This window comes from Esox lucius, chromosome 12, assembly GCF_011004845.1.
Source record: "Esox lucius isolate fEsoLuc1 chromosome 12, fEsoLuc1.pri, whole genome shotgun sequence".
NCBI classification, from domain to species: Eukaryota; Metazoa; Chordata; class Actinopteri; order Esociformes; family Esocidae; genus Esox; species Esox lucius.
Genome location: NC_047580.1, coordinates 29992730 through 30011155, shown reverse-complemented (window position 1 = coordinate 30011155; position 18426 = coordinate 29992730). Strand labels below are relative to the sequence as shown.

Below are 18426 nucleotides of genomic sequence, written 5' to 3'. Positions count from 1 at the left end.
AATAAATCCAGTTCTTAGATTCCCCCGAAATGTAATAAGGATGCCAGTTTTTTTGTTCTTGTTGTGTGCACATGCTTCCTTGAAGACCTTTCTTGGATAGCAGTGCCTTATCTCAAGGCTGATAAACTAGGACACCCATAGCTGCGTTCAGTAGGAGTGAACATGTAGTAAATAGAAGCAAAAACCTAAAACTGGTAATTGCATTCATATACCTTTTTAATAAATTCCAAACATATGTATACATACAGACATGGATTCCTTTAAAATGCCAATGTTTGTTAGCTTTGCTGCTGATGTTTCATATTCATGACTCACTGCTTGCAAAATGATAGTGAAGGTGTTCTTACCAATGTTGGTACATTCGGCTTAATCACAGAATGACAATTTGTGCATTTTGTGCCCCATTGAAAAGGCTAAAAGACATTAACGTTACCTAAGTTAGACTAGTTAACGCGGGTGGTTTGTGCATGATGGATGAATGTTGACTTGTAGATCTGTGGTATACATTTAAGTCTTATGAAGGACAATTTGAACTATTGGATGGGAGCTAGGTTAAAAGTGCATAATTCTCTGTAGCTTAGTTGGTCAAGCATGGCTTTCAAGGCCAGGCTTGTATGTTCATTCCCATGGGTGGCAGAACCAAATCAACAACAGAAATATGAAGATGTATGCTAACACTATTGTAAGTCTTTCTGGATAAGAGCTAAATTATTTAAATGTAAATAAAATGTGTGACAGCTCTGGAAAAGGCTAAAGGAGGATTCTGATGATTACTAATTGTATTTTTCTCATCACCCCACTATTAAAAAACTAGTCACGGGAATTCGAATGCTGAATATTTAAACTCTAATAATAAAAAGACCGACACGTGCAGTTAATAACTTGCACAGGACGTTGTGATCAAATAAGTAATTTAGTAGGACAAAATTAAACGGCTGCTTATACCGCGTATTTGCCCAACTCAAACTCTAAAATACACCACCAACTCGCCCTGTCACGTCAGGCCCGTGTGGGGGAATGATTCAGCGGGTTATTATACGTTTCGGCTAGCTAACCTACTGGCTAGCCAGCGCGTGTGCGGTAAGTGCGAGAATCGTTTTATCAGCCTCAAGCGTGTTGGCGTAGGTATTGTGGAATTTGACGTTATCATTGACCTGAAAACACGACAGATTAGTTCGTTTGGTTGGGTCTGACTGTTGCCAGCTAGCGAGTTGTGCCTACGGTTTGTGTGCATTTGTGAAATGGTATGGATGCAGGGGAGGAGAATACGAGCTTCTGGGGAGGCCTACAACAGCCAGGCGCTTGATTTGACTACAGCGTGTTGTCAACCGTTTGAGAAATAGGGAAAATAATCGCGGAAGCGGTGGTTGAATCTTAACTTGTCATTACTAGGCTAGCCACGGCGTACTGTGGTGTTAGTTTCCTGTCTGGTCTAGTTAACCGTGCGTTTGGGGAAAATGCGTTAATTGTTGCATTGCATTGCCTTTTGTGTTTTACTTTTCTCTGTGTTGACACCCTTAAAGAAATATTGATTGAACTCCAGTACCATTATGCTAGGTAGATTGACAGCCCCCCCCTGTCAGCTATCTAGCTAGCGTCTTGCTAACCAGTTGCTTACTAACCCTCCCACCGGACATTTTAACTTAGGCGAATTTGTGTACCTTTTTTATGTGATATGTAAAATACATAATTATGATTGAAATTCCGCTAGCTAGCCGACCTGCCAGGGAATTCGTTTGTTTTCTATTAGCTAGCTAACCGTATTAACAAGCTAACGTTAGCGAACTCTCCCGGTTTTTCAGCTAGTCGAGAAAACGTCAGCTAAATAGGTAGCATACCCGCTAGCTAGGTAGCTACCTTGCTTAATGTTATTACTTTACCGCAGTAGCTGGGTAATCTAGCCACGGCAGTAGCCTGCTACATAACAGTAACAATACGAGTCTAGCGAGCTAATATTTCCCAACAAGCTAGGATTCGGATGAAGCCATGTTTAACCTCCTTCATTTGTCTTTGAACAACGTCAGCTTTGTTTGGGATAGCAATCATTCATGCTTGATGTTGGGCTAGGTAGGTAGTTAGCTTGCTAATTTAGTTAGGTTGAGTCTGTCCATCGGGCGCGCGGTACAGTATATGCAGCTAATCTTAAACAAGCTAGCTAGTTGGCCCTATTAAATATACTTTTAAAATAGAGTACGTTTGATCTTGGACATTGATTACATACGTTCGAATGGTTTTGAAACACTTGCGAACAGTTTAGTTTAGCAGACGTTACATTATGTGACTTAATTCAGTTGTATTGTTACACCGATTGATATACTTACTATATCTATACATGTAATGTATTAGAACAATTCTTTTAATACATCTGCAAATGCTTAGAACAAGCTCAGGGCTTGTACATTTCAGGCAGCTAGTCATACTGATTTAAAGAATGTGTAAATAACTATCATTGGGTGGCAAGTGATGTGATGTTTTTAATACTTGTATTTAAAAGCAGTATCTGGTATTTAAAAGCATCTGACTGGTGCATGACTGTGTATAGTCAACCTGATTGAAGGCTGCACCACTGAGCAAATTGATTTCTACAGCAAAGCCTTCCTCAGTCTATTTTCAGTTGTTGAGCTAGAGAAATCCCTTTTGTTATGGCAACGACTTGTTTAAACATTATATTGTTTTAATCTAATACTATACTTTATGTACATGGGTTGAAAAGCTTCTATGAATTTTTGAGCTGTTACAAAGGAAATGTTCTGAATCCTTCCGTGCTTTTGATTGTGTAATGTTAATAACTGTCTTCCATGTTTCAGGCATTGTGAATGAAACATGCAGTTAAGTGGGTATAGCCAAATTACTTACTGTAAGTGTCACCATTAATAATGTTTATTTCTATGGCATCAACATTACCTGTCATTGCACTGTATCATTTGGAAAGTTTAGCTCCCAGTCAAAAGTGCATAATGCATTTACTTCATTCTATTTCAGCATCAGAAAGTGCAGTTTCTTTCACATTAATTGTTCCCTTACAGGCTTCATGCTGATATATGTGTTCCAACAGGAACGTCCGATAGAAAATAGCGACAATGAAGGTCGACAGAAGCAAGTTAAAGAAAACACCCACAGAAGCTGTGAGTATGCATAATGATTTTGACTAACTGTCTGTAGTCTTTCTTTGACTTGTTATGAGGTTCTTAGTCCACAGTCTCTGCAATCTCTTAAACAGTTTTTTTGTTAAAGAATATATGTATTTTCTGTCGTCCCCCCCCCCCATTACTTTCCAATATTCCCGCTCTTTCCTACCCTCCCCATCTACTACTTGGGTCTCTCTGACTCTCTCTCAGCCTGCGGACTGCAGGACGCTCATAGAAAAGCTCAAGGGATGCAGTGATGGGCAGCTGCTGCTTGAGCTGCAGCACATCAAGACCTGGAATATTGGCAAGGTGAGTAAGATAGGAAATACCTGGGGTTTGGAATGACATTTGGCCAATGTATTTGTGTGACGTTCATTATCTGTGTAGTGATCACTGTATTCGTAGGCGTGTCCTTACTTTATCGGGTAAATGTATGGAAATGTTCTCGATTTCCCTGAATCTCCTCATTTACAAACAATATATATTTTTCCAGAACCTGGCTTAATCTGGGTCTGGGAAACAGTCCCGTTTTGTGTGATAAACCGTTATGACCCTGATTTTGATGTAATCTGAGATTTCCTTTCACCTTGTTTGCGTTCAGTTCTCTTAACAGTTTATGTTGCAGAATGACAATATTGTGGAAGGTTCCGCTGGAAATGTATTATTTAGAAGGACAATATTGTGAATGGATATCCATGTGAATGGACGTGCTGTCGGCTGTTTATTCCGTTCTGTGTGAAATGTCATGCTCTTAGTTTGTTGATTTTAGCCCCGGTTACAGCAGAACACGTTCTCTGTCTGAAGTGACCTCCATAGTCCTCACCTGCCTCTCTGCTCTCTCTCTCTCCCCCCTCCTCTCCAAAAAATACTGTATCACTCTAAAAAGTGTGAACTGTATCACTGGGTGGATCTGCTGGACCGTTTTGATGGGATCCTCTGTGACGCGGGCCAGACTGTGGAGAACATGTCCTGGCTGTTGGTTTGTGACCGGCCGGACAACGGGCAGCTCAAGGCCCTGCTCCTGGCTGTGCTCAACTTCACCGCCCTTCTCATCGAGTACAGCTTCTCCAGGCACCTCTACAGCTCCATAGAGGTGGGACTGCTGTCCAGTTAAAACAAAACTCCATATTTTTTTTGCTGGCCTGGGGAAAAAGAGAATGTTTACTCCTTTCGTGCAAGACTCATTGGTTCTCAGTGACACTGATCCTTCCCATTGTTTGGGTGAAACTGGGCTCCCTGAAGAGGTCTGTTGGCCAAAATGGTTTGACTTATTGCTTTAAATTGACTGTAATAGTCAATGGGGTGTTGAAACATGAAATGTTGATGTACCTCTTTGTGAACATTTGGTCGTTAAAACCGTATGTCTAAGGTCGGAACCTGTCCCTGATTTAAATAAGGTTAAAATCCTGTCAACTACAGGAGTAGAGAATTGTCTGACTCCCTTCTAGTGGTGAAAGAAAGAACTGAATCTGAAAATGGAGGTCAAATAATTATTTTTATGAAACGGGCATACTAAGATGTGAAAGTGTGTTAATGATATCCAACTAAAGGCGGGGGGATACATTTTAATACTGGACATGCATTTACTGGTAGCAATTACTTTTATTCAGTAATAATTTCCCTTTCACAATCAAATTCATGGTCTTTCATCGTGCAAATAGGAATCTGTACTAGGACCACTAATGTTTTGTACATGCCATGCATACTATACCTTTTGGATTAGTCCAGAAGAACACTAACACACCTGCATATATCTTTCCAATTTCATTTTGACAACAAATATATATTTAAAATCTTTCCACTAAATGTGGTCGCTAGTTCTGTTAACTAGTTAGTTTGTTTTACTAAATGTTCAACTATCCAGGATAACTTAGGCAATAGTGAATTCAAACCGCAGGGTTATAGCACCGCCACTGCTGACAGAATAAGACCTTTAATCCTTCTGTTTTTTTTTTGCCTCTGTTCCCTCCCTCGTGTCCCTTTCCCCTCTTTCCCTGCTCCTTTATGCCTCTTTATCCTCCTGTCTTGCCATTCCTCCCTGTCTGTCTCTGCAGCACCTGACCACCCTGTTGGCGTCGTGTGACATGCAGGTGGTCCTGTCCGTGCTGAACCTCCTCTACGTGTTCAGTAAACGCTCCAACTACATCACCAGACTGGGCTCTGACAAGAGGACCCCTCTGCTGGCACGCCTACAACACCTCGCTGAGGTACTCGTTGAAAACACTGTCGCGAGGGGCCTGCCTCCATTCATTTGACGTAAAGGTTGCAGGAGAACGGGCCCGTGTCTGATCGTCTGTAGATCCGTTTGTATCTCCTCCGTTAGGACAACTCAAAAACCTCTGCGTTTAGTGAAATGGTAGTTTATTGGCTCCTGTACAGTTTGTTTTAACCTGTAAAACCATAACTAATTTAGTTGTAGCCACGGTCCCTAAATATACGTGGCTTGATACAGTCTTTAGCCTAGGGTAATTAAGCTACATATATTGATAGGTTTTCAGCAATTGCGTGTCCTGATTTGTGCCATTTCTGTTGTCCCTGCAGAGCTGGGGTGGGAAGGAGAATGGCTTCGGCCTGGCCGAGTGCTGTAGGGACCTGCCTATGACGGTGGGCATCTATGTCATTGTCTCCATCTGCGAGCGCTGCCTGTCTCCGTGCGGTCGGCTCAGTAGCTTTGTAGAAATAACATACCATTATCGCTATTAAATCATACTAATGTTTTGTTTTGTTTTTGTCGATCCCCCCCCGTGTCTGTGTGCCCCTCCCCTGAGCAGAAGTATCCTCCCAGTGCCACCACACTGCACTTTGAGTTCTACGCCGAACCCAGTCCCGAGGTCAAAGTGGAGAGGAAGGTAACTGCTGTCTCACTTCCTTGTTCTGCGCCGGGAGATGGGTGTTAGTGTGCCCCAAATGGGCCTTTTTAGTTGGTCTGTGCCTTGTTGTGCGAGCGCCTTGATTAACCGTCTTTCTGAATTTCTTCTCTCCCCAACAGACAAGTAGTAACACACTACACTACATTCACATTGAACAACTCGACAAGGTACGTTCTTATTTCCTCTGAGCATTTAAGGCGTTTAACCTGCGGCTGAACGCACGGGTCTAGGGAGAGGCGTCTTGATTCAGCTGGCCAGAACATTTTGCCTGTGTGCTGATCTTGGCCTGTCTGCTGCCCAATGCCGAACCCTTGACTTGTATACCGTTCTGTTAATTGGTCCGGCCCAAATGTGATTTCTTCACGTGACTCAGGAATTCTCTCTTGACATTTTGTTCACATAACAGAATCTGACCCCTCGTCAAGCCATAGTTCATGTTTCTTTTGGCATCGCCTCTTTCTTCCTGCTCGCAGATCTCCGAGAGTCCCAGTGAGATCATGGAGTCCCTGACGGTGATGTACAACATCCCCAAAGACAAGCAGACCCTGCTGTTCACACACATCAGGCTGGCCCACGGCTTCTCCAACCATAAGAAGAGATTGCAGGCCGTTCAAGCCAGGCTTCATGCCATCTCTATACTGGGTGAGCGTTGGTGTCCTGCGTCAGACTGCTTAAACAAGGCTTAGAGTTTACTCTCCAAGCGTAATTGACCTCCGTTGATATGGGGGTTTCCATCGTCCCATGTTCAGTGAGACTCGTTGTTGCCGGTCTTTAGGTTTTGTATTGACATTGTCTGTATCCGTTGTATCAAACCAAATACTCCCGAGTCCTGTCAGATTGCATTGCGTTTGCGAAATGACTAACGGTGTTGTTTTTCCTCTGCCTCCGCAGTGTATTCCAATGCACTCCAGGACTCCGCCAACAGCATTCTCTACAACGGCTTGATAGAGGAGCTTGTGGATGTGCTGCAGATTACAGACAAACAGCTGGTGGTAAAAAAAAAAAAAAAAAACTCTTTGTGATCTCGTGTTGCCCCTGTGCCCCCTGGGTAGTCTGAGGCCATTGGCCGGTGTGATATTACATCCAATATTTTGACCCCTCGTCCTGTCATTATGAAACCGTATCGAATGTCATTGTAGTTTGGATGGACGTGATGTAACCCGTGGAAGAGGGTTATGTAGCACGTTGCATTAGTGTTTGTGGTCAGAGCTTTGCCAGTGTTTTGAATTCCACTGTCGTAGTGTAACCGATGTCTAGGGGTTGAATATGTCTCTGAGGAGTTCACACGGACCCAGGATATCCTGGAAACCGTGTTAAGGCTGCCTTTACACAGACAACTTGGTTCTCATTCTTTCCACATTAATTGACATTTTCAAGATCTGTTCAGTCAAAAGATGAGTTGTTAAAAATATACGTGGTCCTCTGAATTGTGCTGCCTGTGTAAACTCAGCCTATCTGGTCGTGTACCGCTCTGTGTCATGGCTGCCCTGTCTTCCTCTTCAGGACATCAAGGCGGCTTCGCTGCGCACCCTGACCTCCATCGTGCACCTGGAGAGGACCCCCAAGCTGTCCAACATCATCGACTGCACCGGAACGGCCTCCTACCACGGCTTCCTGCCTGTACTGGTGCGCAACTGTATCCAGGCTATGATTGGTGAGGACTCCGGTTTTACCGTGGAACGGGTTCTTTGTTCTGACCGGGCGTGACCGTTGACCATTGTGTTCCCGGTCGTGGGTCTAACCTCCCGTCTGGTTGTCTCCACAGACCCTCTCATGGAGCCGTACCCACACCAGTTTGCCACCGCTCTGTTCTCCTTCCTCTACCACCTGGCCAGCTATGACGCTGGTGGGGAGGCTCTCGTCTCCTGTGGGATGATGGAAGCCCTGCTCAAGGTAAAGAGACCCTAATCTGTCTCTCTCTCTACCTGTCTGCCTCTGTCTGCTTACCAAGTGTACTTACACCACTTCCTGTGTAAAACGCAGCCGTTGAGGCTTACTGCTCATCTGACCCTTAGTGTTGCTATGGACGCTGTTTCAACTCCTCCTCCTCCGTAGGTCATCAAGTTCCTGGGCGACGAGCAGGACCAGATCACGTTTGTGACTCGTGCGGTCCGTGTTGTGGACCTCATCACCAATCTGGACATGGCAGCCTTCCAGTCACACACAGGCCTTACCATCTTCATCAGCAGGCTGGAGGTAGGATCTACAGACACACACACACACACACACACACACTTTCTCTGCTGTTGCATAGAGAAGTCCCCTCAGGTGAGAATGCTTCTCTTGGTTGATGTGGTAGTGCGTGAGGGTTTGCAATCTGTTTTTGTAGCCTTTCGGCTCTGAGAAATTATGTGAAAAATGGATGGTGGTGCGGGTGGGAGGGCGGGCGGCATTTCCAGCGCCTTACCTCCTGCCGTTCTATGCCACGTTTATTTTGGGCTGTGTGCTCTGATGTCCCCACCAGAACCACTGTGTGCTAATCTCTTGCACTCTCTCCTTGCTCTGGTTTCTCCATCTCACCTTTCTCCCCCTCCCTCCCTCCCTCCCTGCCTGCCTGCAGCATGAGGTGGACCTGTCGAGGAAAGAGTGCCCCTTTGTCATCAAGCCAAAGATCCAGAGGCCCAACTCCACTGTGGAGTCTGAGGACATGGATACGGACATGGACGGCCAATCAGAAAGCAGTAGGCACCTTTCCCACTGTTGTCAACCAGCTCTTCCAAACACTGGCCTCTTGGGCGTCAACGTGGTTATAATGGCAGTTCTTGAGAGTCGAGTGTGCAGCATTTCAACTGACTTGCAGGAAGAGAGTAACTGTCAAAATATTTGTGAAACAAACAAATGTTATAAAGCTACAAAACCAACGACACACATTTTTAAGAAGCTGTCAGGTTGAAAATCAGATACCGGCTGCCTTGTTTTTTGCCAACAGCCATTCGGTTCTAGTTTCCGTTACTATTTGGACAACCTCCAGTGCATGGCTGGGTATGTCAGTGCAAGATCAGCATAGCCTAGCTAGTAAGTAGGCTTGTCTTTTCACGTAACTCGCTGTTTGTGCCATTGTTGAACCAGAGCTTTACGTGCGAGGTCTACCCCTGACCCTTATTTTTTTGGGGGGGGGGGGGTGGCTACACTTCAAGATGCAGGTGTCCTGTTCGTTAGCCTGTCAGACATGTGACCCCCCCCCCCGCAAGCGAGTTCCGCTGAATCTCAAGTAGTTACCCGCAAATGGATTGAAGCCACACGCTGTGTAAAACAGTTTAACTATACTTTTCCATGGTTTTAAATGAGCTTCTCTGTGACCAGCTGTTTTCCTTTATGCTAATTTCTGTGAGAGCCTGGCCCAATTTGGAGGCGTGGGGGTTCAGATATGTCCAATAGAATCTTGGCCTTGTGCGCAATTGTTGAGTGATGTGGTGTTTGCCCCGCGTGTGTCTCACAGTGTCAGACGAGAGGATGGAGAGCAGCCCCGGTCCCTCGACCTCCTCTGGCCCCAGACCGGAGACAGACCACCGACCACAGAGCAACACTGCCAGCAACCCCCGCACAGGTTCTCTCATTGTGTCCCTCTCATTCTCTCTTCCTCTTGTTCTCTTACAGTCTCTTTCAGTCTTTGTGTCCTCCTCTCTGTTAGGCCCGCCCGCCCCTCTATGTTGCCTGACTGTGTTGTGTCCGCCAGGTGTCCAGTGTATTCCGCAACGGGCAGCTCTCCTGAAGTCCATGTTGAACTTCTTGAAGAAAGCCATCCAGGACCCTGCCTTCTCAGACGGCATCCGGCACGGTGAGTGACCTCCGACCTCTCGACTCAGGCGCTCTGTGGAGACTGGCTTCGTTGTTGCGCGGGTCACACGGTTAAAGGGCTGAGGTTGTGCCATGGTTGGCCAATTGAATTTGTTTGGAAATGCAACGTGAACGCAGCAGAAGTGCTACATCCAGACATGGTGTTCTGTCGACATAAAAAAATAAGATCAGATGTGGTGTTATGGACTTAAAAAACTATTTGATTGAATACGGCAAATGTTATTTTTTCTTCTATGACTTTGAAAGTTAAAATGCCTAAAACGGGAAATCAGAAAGATGATAGGATTTTAAGGTTTTGTGTTATACATCCCTGTTGTTGCGTTGGTCTGTGTGTTCGTCTCTCTCCATATCGACTGCTTGACTGACCGTGTCTGTGTGCCTCCAGTCATGGACGGGTCCCTGCCTACCTCACTCAAGCACATCATCAGCAATGCCGAGTATTATGGGCCGTCTCTCTTCCTTCTGGGTGAGCTTACGGGATCCCATCATTGAAACATGCGTTTCCGTCGCAATGTTCCTTATAAGAGTCAAACAGGAGTGGCGTTAATTGTCTGTGCAGCTCTAGTTCTCGCTCAGAATGTGTTCCCCTCCTGATGTTCTCCTCATTTTCCCTGTACCCCCGCTCCCTCCCCTTTCCCCACAGCAACGGAGGTGGTGACGGTGTTTGTTTTCCAGGAGCCGTCTCTCCTCTCGTCCCTGCAGGATAACGGGCTGACTGATGTCATGCTGCATGCCCTGCTCATCAAGGATGTGAGTAGCCCCCCCACCCCCTCCCCCGCCCGCCCGGCTCAGCCCGGCTTCAGACACTAGTGGCAAACACCGTTCCTGCAAGCGCGTGTGTGTGTGTGTGTGTGTGTGGGGACCGAACTGTCCTTGGTCAGGCAACACAGGGTTGCTTTGATAAGTGGTTAGGGAGTGTATTTGCCACTCGTGTTCAGGTGTGCCAGCTGAGTCTCTCTAGTTCTCTACTCTCCTTTCTTTCTCTGTTGTCTTTCTCCCTGTTTTTTATTTATTTATTTATTTTGACCCCCTCATCTCCTCTCTGCTCCCCCTCTCATCGGGCTCCTCTCTCTCGAGCGCGTCAGATGTGCAGATGTCACGTCTTTTTCAGCTAGTTCGTATGTGGACAGGTGGTGTTAGCTGGTGGATGTCGTTGTAGCTGGCCTAGTTCACGCCCCTCCATCCCTCCAACTTCATCCCATGTCCTCCACCTCACCCAGAATTAAAGGGGCGTTCTCTCTCCACGGCGTCACTACTTCATCCCCTCCTTCGCTTCCTCAGCTCCTCCCTCAGCTCCTCCCTCCCCCCCCCGCTCCTGATTGCCTTTTGCGTTTTTGTTTCCCTGCGTCTCTCCCCCCTCCCCTCCCCCTTCTGATTTGTTCCCTTCCCTCGCCACTCTGTCTCTCACTCTCTCTCTTCCTCCCCTTTTTCTCTCTCTTTCTCCCTTTTCTCTCTCTCACAGTCTCTCTCTCTGCAGGTCCCGGCCACCCGCGAAGTGCTTGGTTCTCTCCCTAACGTGTTCAGTGCGCTGTGCTTGAACGCGCGCGGCCTGCACTCCTTTGTCCAGTGCCAGCCCTTCGAGAGGCTCTTCAAGGTGCTGCTGTCACCCGACTACCTGCCTGCTATGAGACGACGACGCAGCTCCGACCCTCTGGGTGAGTTTGGGGTGGGGGTTGTATGGCCACGCTGTTGATTGGGTGGGTGTTTCGCTGTGCTGGGCCTTTGGAGGGGTATTTGGGAGGGATGTGTGTATTTGGGCGGGGTGTGTGTATAACCATGCATGTAATGCAGGTGACACGGCCTCCAACCTGGGCAGTGCTGTCGATGAACTGATGAGACACCAGCCCACTCTGAAGACCGACGCTACCACTGCAATTATCAAGGTGGGCTAGTCACCGCCGAAGATTGACCCAAATTCAAATTTCATTCTATTTGTTTGGAGAACGTCAAATGCTGTAAAAAAATATATACATAACTGTTTGAGGTTTTTAACCTTTAATTGGTACGTGTCTGCAGAACGTTGTTGCGTTCTTCCCCATTCTTGGGTAAAATATGAGTTCTACATGTTGAGGGAGGAAGCCGAAGTGATAAATACACCCTGGTTAGCATCAGTGTTACTTTCATTGCCTGTTTTAGTCTACTGAAACTCTGGAAAGCAGCCTTTAATGTTTTTGGACAAAACCTTTGGATTTGGCACCTCATGAGAAACCACAGGTAGAATAAATAGGAATTCCTTGATAGAAAACCAACACTACTACTATTTGCTCCTTGGGGTTTAAGGCCGGGTGTCTCTGTAAAGCACTTTGTGACAACTGCTGTTGTAAAAAGGGCTTTATAAACACATTTGATTAAAAACTAAATCTGTGACAAATTATAATGTATTTATTAATCGCCGTCTTTTATGAAAATACGTATTTTGTCCGTCTTCCATCCTGTGCCCAATCCGACCGCCCTGTTCAACTACCGTAGGGCTGTTTTCCACAGTTGGACTGATGAAAACAAAAAAAAGAATAAAGCTGCCAAATTTGCACTGGTTAGCTCACACCCGCTTTGCAAATGCCTATTTGAATCACAATAAAAACATGTCTCGCCTAGTTGTCAAGTGCCAATGCTGTGTCCGTCTGCTCTGTGTCTTTAACTGTAAACGGGTTTTGCCTCCCAGTTACTGGAGGAGATCTGTAACCTGGGCCGGGCTCCGGAGTACATCTGTCAGAAGCCCTCGATCCAGAAGGCCGACGGCACCGTCACTGCGCCCCCGGCCCGCTCCTCCCACGCCGCGGAGGAGGCCTCCAGTGAAGACGAGGAGGAAGAGGAAGCCCTCCATACGTTCGCCCAACAGCAGGGGGAGCCAGAGGCCAACAGACAGTCAGTGCCCGTTGAACTGTATGACATTCCAAATCAGAGATGTGATTCTTCCTGATCACTTCAGGATTTATTTCTCCTCTGATTTTTTTTTCTTTCTTTCCTTTTTTCCCCTATATATTAAATCCTTTTAAAGTTATTATTTACATGTGTTTGTGATGAGTTTGGGGTGCTGATGTGTTGTTCTGCTGGGGTTCTTGCAGGGTGGTTGGCACTGAAGAGAGAATACCAATTCCTTTGATGGATTACATCCTAAATGTGGTACGTGGTGTTGATGCACATTCTGCAGTACTTTTAGGTGACCAAATTGTTTTGCCTGCAGTTAAAAAAAGCGTTTTTTTTTACACTCAGCTTAAGTAGGAAACAGAGAAGGTAAAAAAAATCTTGTTGAGACTGAATTTCTTATGTAGGTTCTCTTGTGCTCAAAATGAAATAATCTCTGGGTAAAAAGGTGTTACTATGATTCGCCTCGATGTGCCAACCAATAAAACAAAATAAAAATGTTTTGGTCCTTCGCCGCTCCATCCTCCTAACCCCTCCTTTGGTCGTCCTGCCCAGATGAAGTTTGTGGAGTCGATCCTGAGCAACAACACAACGGACGACCACTGTCAGGAGTTTGTCAACCAGAAGGGTCTCCTGCCCCTGGTCTCCATCCTGGGCCTGCCCAACCTGCCCATCGATTTCCCCACATCAGCCGCCTGTCAGGCTGTGGCCGGGGTCTGCAAGTCCATACTGGTGAGACCTAACCCTGGGGGCATGCTGTGGGGTGGGATCATGGGTAAAGATGTGGGGGCCGGGTTGCAATTGCAATAGGTTCCTGCGGGTTTGACACGCGGCTAGGTTCCTGCGGGTTTGACACGCGGCTAGGTTCCTGCGGGTTTGACACGCGGCTAGGTTCCTGCGGGTTTGACACGCGGCTAGGTTCCTGCGGGTTTGACACGCGGCTAGGTTCCTGCGGGTTTGACACGCGGCTAGGTTCCTGCGGGTTTGACACGCGGCTAGGTTCCTGCGGGTTTGTAGCTCTGTAAGTGGAGCTTGGTTTTCTTCTCGGGACCCCTCGCGTCTGCCGTGTGATGGTGTCTATTTCAGACAGTGTTGAAGTTGTTACTTGTCACTTGAGGGAGCATGGTGGTGTCTGTGCAACCGTTAAATAATAGATCAAATCCTTTATGCTGTGTAGGCTTCAATGGTAGACTGGGACATGTGGTACTGGAATGTAAAAACATGTTTATGACAAGTTCCGATGACAGGACGCATTTAAATTGGCCCTGGGCCTTTTGTTCATGACGTTCCCTGCTGGGGTGCTCAGGTAGATGTGGGGAAATTATTTCAGTGAACTTGTTTAATAATACATCTCAAGCAGAGAAGGTTTTTTCATCAGGCACCTAAGAAAACACTGGTCTGTGACAACATTTTGAGATATATATATATCTATCGCTGCCTGTTATCGGATACACACTTGCGCCACAGCCCTCCTGGGACTGTGCTGTGTTGATGCTGTATTGATCCCTGGGACTGTGCTGTATTGATCCCTGGGACTGTGCTGTATTGATCCCTGGGACTGTGCTGTGTTGATGCTGTATTGATCCCTGGGACTGTGCTGTATTGATCCCTGGGACTGTGCTGTATTGATGCTGTATTGATCCCTGGGACTGTGCTGTATTGATCCCTGGGACTGTGCTGTGTTGATGCTGTATTGATCCCTGGGACTGTGCTGTGTTGATGCTGTATTGATCCCTGGGACTGTGCTGTGTTGATGCTGTATTGATCCCTGGGACTGTGCTGTATTGATCCCTGGGACTGTGCTGTATTGATCCCTGGGACTGTGCTGTATTGATCCCTGGGACTGTGCTGTATTGATCCCTGGGACTGTGCTGTATTGATCCCTGGGACTGTGCTGTATTGATGCTGTATTGATCCCTGGGACTGTGCTGTATTGATGCTGAAGTGCCGTGTGTCCTCCCGCGGTCCCCAGACCCTGTCCCACGAGCCCAAGGTGCTCCAGGAGGGCCTGTGTCAACTGGACGGCATCCTGTCGGCCCTCGAGCCCCTCCACCGGCCCATCGAGGTCCCCGGCGGGTCCGTGCTGCTCCGGGAGCTCGCCACCGCCGGGCACGTGACTGACGCCACGCTGTCGGCCCGAGCCACGCCGCTGCTACACGCGCTCACCGCCGCGCACGCCTACATCCTGATGTTCGTGCACACCTGCCGAGTCGGACAGGTAAGCCAGCCGTTGACCGCCCCTGCATTGTGACGTCGTTGACCGAGTGGTTAAATAGTGCGTTCAGGTCGGTGTGGGATTTAACCCCCCCCCCCCCCGTCTGTGTGATGCAGAGTGAGATCCGAGCCATCAGTGTGAACCAGTGGGGCTCCCAGCTGGGGCTGAGTGTCCTCAACAAGCTGAGCCAGCTCTACTGCTCTCTGGTGTGGGAGAGCACCGTGCTGCTGTCCCTTTGCACGCCCAACAGGTCGGTCTGACACGCTCTCTCCTCCCGGCGTCTGCTGTCTCTCCGTCCGCACCCTCCTTTTTCACCTTGGGTTTCTCAGTCTTTCCCTTTTCCCCTGATTAAGTCCGTCCTTCGGTCTTGTTGTTTCCCCCCTCTTTCCTCTGGCTTTGGCTGCCTTCATCCTTTTCTCTTATTTATCCCTCTGCTTTGACCTTGTTTCACGCTTGCCTGCTCTCTCCGTCTCTCTCCAGTCTTGGTACCGTACTTAAACATTTATATTTCGTTACATTCTGTGTGTCTGTGGACCCCAGGGCGGTAAGCTGCTGCTTTTTGGCGGTTACTAATGTGACTCATACTAAACTGCTGACTCCTCCCACAGCCTCCCCCCAGGCTGTGAGTTTGGCCAGGCCGACATGCAGAAGCTGGTTCCAAAGGAGGATAAGCAGGCTGGCGGCGCCGCAGCCACGGCCTCTGGGTCCAGGAGAACCGGTAATGAAGCCCCCCCTGGTGATAACCAACGCACTATGGGCTTACCTCTGTTTAATTCTAACTACCAGCTTGGATGACACGGAATGAAAATGCGCTGTATGCGATTCGCTTCCTTAAGTCGCTGTGGATGAGACTGTCTGCAAAAGTGATGTAAATGAGCGTTGCAATTGTTGGGATGTGCGAGAAAAGGGATGTCTCTAACCACTAGCCCTGTCCTGCCCCTCTGTGTCCCTGCTAGCTGAGCCGGAGGTGGTGACCGTCGACCCGTCAGCCACGGCGCTTCTGGAGGGGATGGGGTTAGACGGCGACACGCTAGCCCCCATGGAGACCGACGAGCCCCCCGCCGGCACCGCCGACCCCAAGGCCAAGTCCAAACTGACCCCTGCCATGGCAACCCGCATCAAGCAGATCAAACCTCTGCTCTCCGGTGAGGCAGTGTTTATCGCTTTCAAGCCCCGGGCACCGCCCCTCATCCATCCAGGCGTGTAACTCTCGGGTCTTTCTCCTCCAGCGTCGTCTCGCCTGGGCCGGGCTCTGGCCGAGCTCTTCGGCCTGCTGGTGAAGCTCTGTGTCGGCTCGCCGGTGCGCCAGCGCCGCTCCCACCACGCCACCAGCACGGGCACTGCGCCCACGCCCGCTGCCAGGGCCACCGCTTCCTCCCTCACCAAGCTGCTCACCAAGGGTCTGAGCTGGCAGCCCCCACCCTACACCCCCACCCCCCGCTTCAGGTGGGAGGCTTTTATCCCCTCACACCGCTCCGGTGCGGTTTGACTGACGGGGCTCACCCGGTTTATGCCATAGTTTTAACCATTTACCTTTGTTCATTTTTAAAGTGTTGTGGCTATGAGAAGTTGTCCTGAAAGGCAGGAGTCTTAGCAGAGCCTGGTGGGAATGTGAACGTCAGTTGGCTTGTCATAGGAGTGGGAAAAGTTGTTTTGAAACAGAACCGCAGTTTGGTTCCATCGTCCATTGAATCAATCCGGATGTCTTTTTCCGATATACACGCGATCTAAGCCAGTCAAGATGTCCCCAGTAGGGAGGCTGTTTGAGCTGCTCCCCGGTAGGCGCTAGAGGATTGGATAGATGTAAGCGACTGAGTGTGGGTCTCATGTTTGTGTTGTCTCGCTCCGACTCTCCTCCAGGCTGACGTTCTTCATTTGCTCGGTGGGCTTCACGTCCCCTATGCTCTTTGATGAGAGGAAGTACCCCTACCATCTCATGCTGCAGAAGTTCTTCTGCTCCGGGGGCCATGACGCACTCTTCGAGTGAGTAGAGCGCCCTGGCGTCGCCTTGTCCCTGGTCAGACGCTGTGGCTACGACCAGGGGGTGCTTCTGTTGACACTGCTGAGGCAATTAATAAATGATGCCTATTTGCAAATGAAAATTATTAAATTTTTGGTGTTTGGTATTATTTTTGTAATCTTTCTTGATCGTGGTGGTTATTGTTAAAAAGACAGAGTGGGACCTTCAGTTTACTCTCTTAACGTGAGCTGGCCTGGACACCGTCAGTATTTGTGCGTGTCTGACCAGAGCTCGTCTCCCGCCAGGACATTCAACTGGGCCCTCTCAATGGGTGGGAAGGTGCCTGTCTCCGAGGGTCTGGAGCACGCCGAGCTGCCGGACGGGACCGGGGAGTTCCTGGATGCCTGGCTGATGCTGGTGGAGAAGATGGTGAACCCCAGTACCGTGCTGGACTCCCCCCACAGCCTGCCCGTCAAGGTCCCCGGGGTCACGCCCACCACTCCTCAGTTCAGCGCCCTGCGATTCCTCATCGTCACTCAGAAGGTGGGGAGGAAGTTCCCGAGGAGCTCTCTGGTTCCCAGACCTCGTTTACATTATCAAACATTTTGGGAGCCCATAGAAAATGACAAAAGGTGCATCCATTATCGCTCCTGCCTGTTCCCTCTAAAAAGCACAGTCCCTCTTAGGGGATGGATACATCTGTTTTTGTGGGTGTTTACTGAGTATATGAGTTTTAATCAGTGTAAATGCTGTGTTGAATTGTTTGCTTTCCCCCCGGGGGCCCTCATCTGACTTCTTATGCCCTCTAGGCGGCATTCAATTGCATCCGTAGTCTGTGGAACCGCAAACCCCTGAAGGTGTATGGAGGCCGTATGGCGGAGTCCATGTTGGCTATACTGTGCCACATCCTGAGAGGAGAGCCTGTCATTCAGGTGTGTGTTTGTTCTGTGTGTCAGCTGAAGGCCGAAATCAAACAGCCGTTAAGATAACAGACCCTGTAACGCGTGGTTACTAATGTAGGCTTACACTTAATGGAAATGTCATTCAATCCAGGAGCGTTTGGCCAAGGAGAGGGAGGGCACAACCCGGCCAGAGGAGGAGGGAGGAGCTGGGGCCTCAGCGGTGCCTGTGGGCCCAACCTCTGGAGGTAAGGTTTATTTTCAGTCATTTAAATAGCATAGATGGCTCTAACATTTTAATGTTTTTGAAAGATGATCTCACAACAAGCAACCATTGACCATGGAATTCAGTCGCTCTATACCTTTGACGTGATTATGGTTCAGAGAGTTTGTCGCTGGTCCGCCCATTTTGACCGGTCAGACACCAAGCATTTAAAGTAATTTAAAACACCAAGCATTTAAAGTCATTTGAAACACTGGACCTCCTGATTCAGCTGTCGTTGGAGCACCAGGAGCCTCTGGAGCGGTGGTCAACGCCGGCGAAAGCCCAACTGGGTCCACGCCAGCCCCGGGTCCGGCCACCGGCGGTAGCCCTGCACCGCCTGCACCGGGAGGCGCGGCAGAAGACCCGGCCAACCCTACGCCTCGGAGAGAGCCTCCCGTTAACCAGGCCCAGCTACAGCAGGTGAGG

General features: G+C 48.5%; 1 protein-coding gene across 18 annotated transcripts in view; it reads left to right on the top strand.

The window, feature by feature from the left end:
• Positions 1-18426, top strand: part of huwe1 (HECT, UBA and WWE domain containing E3 ubiquitin protein ligase 1) — a 50465-nt gene that overhangs the window by 1495 nt on the left and 30544 nt on the right. For 12 of the 18 annotated variants that reach the window (XM_029123978.2, XM_029123969.2, XM_029123976.2 and 9 more), the window contains 33 exons: positions 2808-2857; positions 3056-3125; positions 3339-3437; positions 4015-4221; positions 5183-5335; positions 5670-5732; positions 5900-5977; positions 6118-6165; positions 6472-6640; positions 6890-6990; positions 7502-7652; positions 7764-7891; positions 8054-8194; positions 8559-8679; positions 9438-9545; positions 9675-9776; positions 10182-10262; positions 10440-10546; positions 11259-11451; positions 11588-11679; positions 12459-12679; positions 12862-12919; positions 13217-13393; positions 14634-14879; positions 14993-15126; positions 15485-15594; positions 15833-16021; positions 16106-16322; positions 16737-16859; positions 17142-17379; positions 17646-17768; positions 17890-17983; positions 18230-18420. In XM_029123978.2, coding sequence (XP_028979811.2) covers positions 3081-3125; positions 3339-3437; positions 4015-4221; positions 5183-5335; positions 5670-5732; positions 5900-5977; positions 6118-6165; positions 6472-6640; positions 6890-6990; positions 7502-7652; positions 7764-7891; positions 8054-8194; positions 8559-8679; positions 9438-9545; positions 9675-9776; positions 10182-10262; positions 10440-10546; positions 11259-11451; positions 11588-11679; positions 12459-12679; positions 12862-12919; positions 13217-13393; positions 14634-14879; positions 14993-15126; positions 15485-15594; positions 15833-16021; positions 16106-16322; positions 16737-16859; positions 17142-17379; positions 17646-17768; positions 17890-17983; positions 18230-18420 — 4308 coding nt within the window. In that variant the 5' untranslated portion in view covers positions 2808-2857; positions 3056-3080. Of the gene's footprint in view, positions 1-1020; positions 1081-2807; positions 2858-3055; positions 3126-3338; positions 3438-4014; positions 4222-5182; positions 5336-5669; positions 5733-5899; positions 5978-6117; positions 6166-6471; positions 6641-6889; positions 6991-7501; positions 7653-7763; positions 7892-8053; positions 8195-8558; positions 8680-9437; positions 9546-9674; positions 9777-10181; positions 10263-10439; positions 10547-11258; positions 11452-11587; positions 11680-12458; positions 12680-12861; positions 12920-13216; positions 13394-14633; positions 14880-14992; positions 15127-15484; positions 15595-15832; positions 16022-16105; positions 16323-16736; positions 16860-17141; positions 17380-17645; positions 17769-17889; positions 17984-18229; positions 18421-18426 lie in introns of those variants that run through there. The other 6 variants (XM_029123980.2, XM_029123975.2, XM_029123965.2 and 3 more) reach the window with 5 other exon arrangements.